This window comes from Pyrgilauda ruficollis, unplaced genomic scaffold, assembly GCF_017590135.1.
Source record: "Pyrgilauda ruficollis isolate IOZ18807 unplaced genomic scaffold, ASM1759013v1 scaffold79, whole genome shotgun sequence".
In the NCBI taxonomy this organism is placed as follows: Eukaryota; Metazoa; Chordata; class Aves; order Passeriformes; family Passeridae; genus Pyrgilauda; species Pyrgilauda ruficollis.
In genome coordinates, this window is record NW_024529821.1 from 2,381,112 (window position 1) to 2,390,441 (window position 9,330).

Sequence of the window (9,330 nt, forward strand, 5' to 3'; positions counted from 1 at the left end):
CCTTGGGCCATCAAGCAGTGAGTAATCTCCGGGAGACTGCGGCTGAGGTGCCTGAGTGCCGGGAGCCTGCCCAGGCACCGCCTGCACCCTCCGGACCCGGCGTGTCCAGTCACCGTGCTGGCACGTCCTGCTGCTCCTCACATTCCTCCCCGATGGAATAGCTCAGCAGCAAAACAGCCCCGGTGAAGCAGGGCTTCAGCACAGGCCGCTTGGGGGTTGTGGCTACTGAGAAACATCCAGATTTAAACGTCTTGAAGGAGAGCTTTAGTCATTTTAAAACCTCAACCTTGAGGCAGAACCAACCTTCTGAAAAAGCTGGACAAAACCCTCTTTATTCAGAGTGAGTAAAGCCCCTGTAAAGCAGCCTCTCCTTGGAGAGTGCTTGTTCATGGCAGGGGAGGCCTGGAGCCCGAGTGGAGGGAGGGCACACAGGGTGCAGAGGGTACTCTGTGGCTGCACATCAGGGCCAACCCACAGCCTGTGCTGGCAGCAGCCGCTGTCCCCACCTTACCCTGCGCTTTGCTCCTCACTTCCCAGAGCCCACATCATGGGTGAAAGCAGAGCTGCTGTCAGAAAACCAGCCCCAGCAAACCCACAGACACTGGGAGTGGGGCAGGGGCAGGACCCTGAAGCAGGACCCCTGACAGGCTGCCTCTGACAGCCTCCTGGGCACTGCTGGGGCCAGGCACCCACAGCCACACACCCAGCCAGCAGACACACCCCAGAGCAGCTGCAAGCAGTCTCTTAACTGGGGACTCAACCTGGATGATCTCCAGCCTGGAAAACAAGGGGGATCAAATAGTCCTTCTGATCCACACTGCAGATTGAGCAGTGCTCAGGAACCTGCCCAGCTCTCCTCCCACTCTCCCACAGCAAATCCATCCCTGAAAAAGGCTGAGCAGCCTTAACGAGGCCATTCATTAACCAGCCAGGGTCAAGGTTGGACTTGGGCTTGCCTCAGTACTGCACAAGCCTCCTTGTTAGCCCTGTCAGGTTCTGAGTCAGTGCCCACAGTATCACCCCAAGCTGCAAGAGGGACCAGCCTGGGTGGGTGCATGGGTCTCTGTGGACATGCAGCATCCTTTCTGCAGCATGGAGCTCCTCATCCAGCTGAAATGCCTCCTGCTTCCCAACTGCCATGCAGAAAGGGCTCTGCTGGCAGGTGGAACACAGCTGATGCCCCCCGCAGGGGTTTGGGCTCCTTGCCTCCATGCTTGGCCTCCAAAGAAGCAACACAGCTCAACTCACCTGGCTCTGCCCTCCGGCCCTGAGCAGGGAAGAGGAAGAGCTGTCCTGGCACATGGCAGCCTCGCTGGCAGGAGCAGCTCTGCCCTGCCCAGAACCCAGAGAAAATGGAGTGGGGTAGAGATGAAGCAGGCTGAAAATCGCAGGAACTAGAGGAACAATCACAGAGCTCCTCAGCTTTAACATCAAACTGGAGTTAATTACTCTCTTATGTGAATTCTCTTGGCTCTGCTTCTTTTTCTTTGGGCTTCTCACTTGTTTCCTACAAAGTCCTTAAGCAGAAATATTACCAGCTTTCATGGAAAAATCTTGTTTTAAATTATTTTTTATCAGCCAGAAAGAAGGGGAATTAAAAGTTCTCTCAAAATTTTTGTTTCCATTAAAATAAATTTTTTCCCTAACAAGGTCAGTTTTACAAGGTTATTTCAACTAGACGTAATCAATGGGATTGGAGGCTCCTTCTCCTCCTCCTCCTTATTCTTATTCTTATCTTGGTAGAAACTCTTTCATAAAAGCCTAATCAAAGCTATCCCACAGTCCCTCCTCTGGTGCTGCCTTGTCCCTAGTGTGGGACAGCCCTGGCCAGCCCAGAGGTGCCTGCCCTCCATCCCCTCTGCTGCTGCGTGAGGCAGCCGGGCTGCAGAGCACCTCAGCAAGGATTGATCCCTGGCCACAGCTCCGTGCTGGATGCCCCAGAGGGAGCACAGGGGCAAGGAAGGGACACTCCGCTTGCAGCCCGGTCAAATTCCCGCGTCCCGTGGCCACCGGCTGCCCCCAAGCCCTCCGTGGCGGGGCCGGGGGCTGCTGACCATTTCTCTGCTGGTGATTAGATTGTTCACGGCTCTCGGGTTTGTTTGAATAAGCGCCTTTGTTCGGCGGAGCTTTCCCACGTCCCCCGCCCGCTCGGCAGTCGCGTGTCCCGAGCCACAGAGGAGCCCCGGCCGCCGCTCCCCAAGGAAAGTCCTGTTCGGAGCAAGACATCTGCGCCCGAGGGAACCTGCCAACATCTGCCACACTTTCTCCCTTTTCAACAGCCTTTCTTTCCCTCTTAAATACTGCAGGAACAGATGTTAAAAGTTGTTTTCTTTCTCCGGAGTGTGAAGTGCAGACTAATAGCAAAAAAAAAAAACCAAAAAACCAAAAAAACCCCGCAAAACTCTAAGGAGCGCTTGCCCCTCTCTCTTTCCTTTTTTTTTTTTTTTTTTTTTTTTTTTCTTTTTTTCTTTTTTTTTTTTTTTTTTTTTTTGGAAAGCTCAGGAAAAAAAGGAGGCTTTGTTTACAAAGGAGAATCCCCTTTTCAGTGAAACCTGGCAGTGGCAACGCAAAAGGAAAGCGGGAATTCGCAGAAAGCTCCTGTAATGCTCATTAGCATGGGGCTGTTGGGTCCCTGCAATCCCCGGCACAGATGTCAGCCTTGCCCAAAGCCAGGGCAGCTCTCCCGCCCGCACCCCCGCCTCCGAAATAAAGGCTTTTGCCGTGACTGAGAGGTGTAAAATAACTGTTTACAGCCAAAGCTGCTCTTCTTTTTCACTGCGGCGCTGTCTTACAAATGAACCTTGAAATGAGCTCGCTCGCAGCAGATGCCCGTGGGCAAGCCAAGGGCTCAGATGCCCGGCTGGGCACCCGGGGCCACCCCGCTGCCCGTGGCCTCCCCTGCCAGCCGTGTCCCCCTGGCCACCGCCTCGCTTGGTGGTCCCGGGGAACAGCCCCGGAGCTCGGGGCAGCTCGCAGGGCAAAGGGGGCAGGAGGGAGGGCAAGGCAGCAGCCACGAGCAGGGGTCAAGGAAGGAGAGAGGGCGAGGAAGGAGGTGCTGCCATCACAGACTCTGAGAGCTTTCCTGGTGGCACCGGGGGCTGGCCAGCCTCTGGTGCCACCAACAAGGAGGGCACACACTACACTCTGCAGCAGTGCCAGCAGGCACAGGACACACTTTTCAGAGCTTTTGGGTAATTCTGGATTTGCTGACACCCCTGCCGTGCTCAGCTGGGCCAGGAGCTGAGGTGATCTCAGCTTCTCACTGCTGCCCTGGGTGCCTTGGGAAGGTGCTGCTCTCTGCACAAGGTGGAGGGAGATGGGCAGGCACTGCCAGCCTGGGCACAAAACACAGTGGGCTCTGTGCCCCCTGCCCCAGCCCAGCCCTGCCTCCTCCAGGCCGAGCTGCTGGAATCAGGTGGCTTCAGCTACACCTTTTATAAATATCAGCAACAATCCATTTCCTTGGACTGGAAAAAGCTTGGAAAACCAAAAGAGTCTTCACAGGTGAGGAGCCTGGGCTGGCTGATGTGAGGACCTCCTGCATGGGGGTGGTGGGATCTCCTTTTGCTGTCTCTGAAGACAGCACACCAGAGATAAGAATCCCACCCCTTTACCTGACACAAAGGATAAGTTATGAACCTTCCCCTCCCAATCCTCCTCTCACAGCACAACCCCAGCTCGTCCCAGGCTATTGCCAAAGTAGGGCACTTATAAAACCAAGGAACTGCACCCCAGCTCTGCATGTGACAGCCTCTGCCTGCCAGGTCCCATGGCTGGGGACATGTTTTGGTGATGAGCGCAGGCAGCAGGGCGTGCAGACGTGCTGCAAGTATGTTTGCATTGACACACAAGCAAACACACTCACACCCACACGGTGCTTGAGCAAGGAACAGCGTGATGTCCTCGCTGCTATCACTGGGAACATCCCCACCCAGAGCTGGGAGGGCAGAGGGCTCTGCAGCCACAGCACCATCTATCTTACAGATATGTTTCTTTGAAACACTGGTGGAACAAATCTGTTCCTGTGGGAGTACTAAAGACCAGGGTACTTCAAGCCAAATTAAACCTATGCGGAGCCTGCATTGTGGAATGCTGATGTTATTTTTTATTTATTTGAATAATTTTTTTTTTTCCCAGGAGCTGGGAAATCCCCCCAGTGCGTTGGGAGGGCTTACAGTGCTTCTGAACCGCTGCAGCTGCTTCCTCTCCACTTCAATAAGGTGACACATGCGACACCAATCGAAAGGGCTTCACCTGTGGGACTCAACAGGACACTGCCAAATCCTGCTCATTAGCAAAGCAGCTTCAGAAAGCAAATGCAAGGTCATGAAAACGCCTTCATGCTCTCCCCCAAGCCAGGCAGAAGTGAGGAGGTATAAAAGTGTGTTCTCACTTCACACCAAGCCTCCTCAAAAAGCCCCTCATCCCCTGCCCCAGCATTCCAGAGCAGCAAACAGACAAACCCCCTTTCTCACATAAAAGGGGGAAAAAACCCAAAGAAGTAAAGCTTCCACAGGACTAACTCACCTCTAGGTTTGTCAGCATCTTCAATACCGTGTAAATTTAATATTAAATTCTGCAGAGCAGCCAAAAACTAGAAGAGTTACATATTACCTACATCCACCCAGGTGCAACAGATAATTCAGGTTCCCAGGAGGTAAATAAAGTTCCCATGTTTTCCTTAGAGGATTTATGTGATGGAAACAACCTTCCTTCAGGTGTCTGCTGTCAACAGTTTTTAATCGATCATCATTTCCTTGTAATAAGAATCCCTGGGAGCAGGAACTCCTAGCTGAAGTACTCTATTATTAAATTAAGAGGCTGTTACAGTGATGTGAAACGACTGGGGTCAGGTTAGCAGGTAAAAATAGGCATGGCTTCAAGGAGATAGAGGAGAAAAAGATGAGTAGAAGGCATTTTCCCAGGTGTAATTCAACCGCTTCCCGGCTATTGTGTCCCTCCCTGGGAATCTGTGCAAATTGAACGAGGAGCCGTGCAAGCTGCTCCGAGCGCGCCCATTTTCCTCCCCTTCTTCCCGAACAAAGGATCCCTCCAAAGCCCAGCGTCGGAGGCTGGACATCTGTCGCCGTTTGGGGGGGCCGGCGTGGTCATTGAAAAGAAGCAGTGACCTGTCAGCTTTGATTGATGGCCACAAACCTCCGGGCTCGACCCCTCGTGTGGGAAAAGAAGTCCCGCCAAGGAAAGTTGCTTTTCAAATGCTAATTTGGGGTTATAAATACAGCCGAGGAGCAGCGGAGCAGCAAAGAGCCCATCTGGAAGGGGAGGGAGCCACTGCCCGAGCGCCTCCTTCTCTTCCCTTCCCATCCCTTCCCATCCCCATCCCATCCCTTCCCATCCCGTCCTGCCGAGCTGGGCCGGCTGCCTGGACCAGGATGACGGCCACGGCCACCACAGGCACGCACAAGGTCGCCAGCACCAAGGAGGAGAGGAAGGTAAGTGTCCCCTGAGCTGGGCATGTCAATGAGGGGTGCTGGGCCACTGCTTCCAGGACACAGGAAGGGGACAACACTTCTTCTCCCATTAGAAAGATGTTTTCTCTGAATTTGACTCCTGTGGGTATTTTTCTGCTTCCTTTCTATGCCTCCTTTCTATTTTGATCGGGGGAAATGAGTTTCTGTGTTTGAAAGGATTGGAAGTGGGAGAAGGGAGAGGTGATGCCACCTCAGGGATGGGCACACACTCCATCCACACCTTGTCCCTGCTGAGCACTGCATCACCCTGTGCTGGCTTCACACAGGGAAGGAATCTCTGGCATTGCTGGACTGCAGCAGGGACAGGAAATTAAAATATCAACTGAGATTTTTCCTGCTCCTTCTCTTTGCCAGTTAAGGAAACCCCTCATTGAGCGGAAGCGAAGGGAAAGGATTAATAACTGCTTAGACCAGCTGAAGGAGACTGTTGTGGGTGCATTTCACCTGGATGTAAGTGCTCGTTTTATGCTGCTTTTTGTCCTTCTGCTGGTGGGAAATTGAGTTGTGGGGGGAGGAAGGGAAATGCCTCATCTTTAGAGAAACTGGGCATGGTGCAAACTCCTCTTTGCCTCTAACTGCTGCATTCTTTCCCTATCAGCAGTCTAAACTGGAAAAAGCAGACATCCTGGAAATGACGGTGAAGCACCTCCAGAACATCCAGAGCAGCAAGATGATGGGTGAGTGCCCGGTCCCTCGCCCTGTGCCCGCTCCCTTACCCGATGCCAGCGGGCCTGATCCCCTGGCAGCCTGGCACAAGCGCCTTTCAGACCGCCCGGGCCCAGGCTGCCGCCGGCTTTGGCTTTCTCCACTAGATGGGGAGATGGAGCCGGGCACTGCTTAATCCGCGGAAGGCGTTTTCTCCTTCCAGAGCCGATTCCTGCCTTTTGGTGCAGTAGGGCACAGGGATCACCCCCTGCTCACCTTCCCCCCGCAAACAAAGCATCTCTAAAGCCCAGAGGCTTCAGCAGTGAGCACCCAGGTGACTCTCCCCCGCTCCCCCTTTGTCTCCTGTCCCGCACAGCTGATTCCAAGGTGGGTCTGGAGGCCCAGCAGAGGTACAGCACCGGCTACATCCAGTGCATGCACGAGGTGCACAACCTGCTGCTCACCTGCGAGTGGATGGACAAGAGCCTGGGGGCGCGCCTCCTGAACCACCTGCTCAAATCGCTGCCCCGCTCCGGGGAGGACACCTGCAAAGCAGCGCTCAGGTCCGGGAGCCCGTCCCAGCAGCCTCTCCCGACGCAGAAAAGTCCCCTGAGCCCTAAGGGCAGCGCTCGAGGCACAAACCCGCCACAGGAGCGCCTCTACCCTGCGGAGAACAAGCAAGCTTCCAAAAATTCCTTCCAGCTGCCCTCGCTGTCTCTTTTCAACCAGGTTGATGCTGCACCTCCCAGACAGGTTCTGCAGCCAAATTTTTCCCATAACAATCCCAGAATGGGGTCATTAGATATGTGGAGACCGTGGTAAAGTGCGTTTTCAATTTTTGTCCTAACCTTAGACACTCTTATGTATGTATCTTATAGATATGTTTCTTTAAAACACTTGTGGAGCAAATCTGTTCCTGTAGGTGTACTAAAGACCTGGGTACTTCAAGCCGAAGTAAACCTATGTGTAGCCTGCATTGTAGAAGGCTGCTATTATTTTTTTATTTATTTAATACATCTAAATTATTGTCTAGAATCCTCTCGTGCTCTTTAGTGTATAATAATTATATAGTTTTCTTGTCTTGCATTCTAAAATAATTAACTTTCTATTAATAAAAATACAAGACAACAAGCAACAAACCTCTCTGGCATCAAATTTACCTCCTCAGATCTCACATAAGCCATTGAGATCCCTTTGTTGGATAAAAGGGTAAGCAACCGCTTTTTATTTTTAATGTCATCCCTGTGCAGTGTAGGAGATTCCTGTTAAAATGCTGCAATTATGAGGAGGGAAAAAAAAATAAAAAGAGAGAGAGAAAAAGGGAGAGACTTTTTAGGTCTGGACTTTTTAGGCTGGTTAGAAATGCTCTCTGCTTTTGCTGTTCCGAGCCTGACATTTCTCTCACAAGCTTGTGAGTACATAAGATATATATATATATATATATGTTACATATAGTTGTATTTAGGGATTTTTTTTGTTTGTTTCCATAACTAAAAGTTCTAAATAAACCTTTTGAAGACAACGACTGACATTTCTCCCAGCCTTGTCCCGTGTGCTCTGAATAAAGAGTGTTTGAGCATCTGCTTTTATTTGCTTCTTCTTTCACAAACAGTTTTTCCTCGGTGCAGTTGAAAGGGCTGGTTTGGGGCTGCCCCTGACACCTTGTAAGAAAGCAGCATTCCCCCCACACAGACAGCCTTGCCTGGGTCACAGGAACACTTTAGAAGTTATGAAGGAAATAGGGAGTTGGATTTATCAGCCTGGATGGATGCTTTAGCTTTTACTGATAACTGAGTCACAAAGATCATCTAGAGGGCAGAGGGTGAAATTCCCTGCGAACTGGACCGAGGAGACTGGGACAAATCTGTTCACTTGCTGGCAACATTTGGTGCCCGTTTTTCATCTCAAAGGCAGTTAGAAGTTGCTCACAGCAGCAATAAAAGAGCAGGGAGCTCTTAAACAAACACGGAGCATACTAATGAACCGCCCGCAGTTCGGAGGGGCTCATTATGCAGCGAGATCCATTGGATGAGGTGCTGAAGGAGTGAAAACCAGCACCTCCGGGTTTAGCATCTTTTCCTGGGAAGCCTTCCCTTATATCCAGCCCTCTCGAAGTGCCATTAGGAGCAGCGGCATGAGGGTGGCAGGGGAAACAACTGGCCTATGCCTGGCTGCAAGGAGGCAAGGCAGGTCAGACACCAGGTAAAGACACAGAATTGCACAGACATCAACCTCAGTTTCCACCCTCTGCAGAAAATGAAGACTTCTCCCTTTCCTGATGGGGCCCTTTGGAATGATCGCCACTGTGAAAAACACACATCATCCTCATCCCGCTGCAAAGCTCCAGAGGAGAGTAGGAGGTGGGGCCACCCCAAGCAAACCACGTCAGCAAAGCACACAGAATACTCATGGGGAGAGAAACCAATCAGGCAAAGAAAACTGCACAATCCTGGAGAGAAAAGTCATTAAAGCTCTTCCCAGTTTACTGTCACAAATACAGCTGAGTTCAGATAAAAATCCATCCCATGAGAGCCCCCACAGCTGCACCCAGCAGGGGAACCTCCACTTCACCCCAGTGTGACCAGCAAGGAGAGCAGCTCCCTACTCCAGAAGTGCTCTCGTACTTCTAAAAGATGTCAGCAATGCATCTCATGACACTTGTGGCCACCTTATTGCTATGCTGGGAGAGACTCTGATGAAAATATTTTACTGCAGTTTGACAGCATCATCTTAAAAGCATACATTCCCTCTAAAAGCTATAAATCCCCAGTGACTATAATTATTAGCTATGGTTACTGTGCTGAAAGGAGATCAGCAGGAAATATCTATTTCCCACTATCTATACTTGTTTATTTTGTGTCTTTGAAAATACTCTGTGGTTAGTGAGTTTTATTATTTCCTGTTTCTAATCAGTAAGGGCTTTTTTTCTGTTGTGGGTGTGGAGGGAAGGGTCACATCACAGCTGGTGAGAGAGTTTTAAAAATAGGAAAGTGAGACTGCAATACTTGGCCAACAATCTCCAGCAACACTTTTAGTACAAGGCACTCATTTTTCATTACCTTCATTTCAAACCAATGGTGACTTTTTATATGACCTCCTTGTCCTCTATCCAACCAGTACTGTGGGAATCCATTGCAAGTCACTAGTATTCACTAAAAAAAAAAAAAAAAAAAAAAAAAAAAAAAAAAAGGTT

At 50.9% G+C, this 9,330-nt stretch overlaps 1 protein-coding gene across 1 annotated transcript; it reads left to right on the forward strand.

The window, feature by feature from the left end:
• Positions 1-5,302: 5,302 nt before the first annotated feature.
• On the forward strand, positions 5,303-7,716 carry LOC121364082 (transcription cofactor HES-6-like). Its single transcript, XM_041487044.1, has 4 exons — positions 5,303-5,453; positions 5,847-5,942; positions 6,091-6,169; positions 6,514-7,716. The coding sequence occupies exons 1-4, from the start codon at positions 5,394-5,396 to the stop codon at positions 6,957-6,959; spliced, it is 681 nt and encodes a 226-aa protein (XP_041342978.1). The 5' UTR covers positions 5,303-5,393; the 3' UTR covers positions 6,960-7,716.
• The last annotated feature ends 1,614 nt before the right edge of the window (positions 7,717-9,330 follow it).

What these genes read in the sequence shown, in the direction of transcription:
- LOC121364082 (XM_041487044.1), top strand. Translation starts at nt 5,394, where the DNA reads ATGACGGCCACGGCCACCACAGGCACGCACAAGGTCGCCAGCACCAAG. An exon ending in TGGGTGCATTTCACCTGGAT is followed by an intron (nt 5,943 to 6,090) that starts GTAAGTGCTCGT and finishes TTTCCCTATCAG; the next exon opens with CAGTCTAAACTGGAAAAAGC. An exon ending in CCAGAGCAGCAAGATGATGG is followed by an intron (nt 6,170 to 6,513) that starts GTGAGTGCCCGG and finishes TGTCCCGCACAG; the next exon opens with CTGATTCCAAGGTGGGTCTG.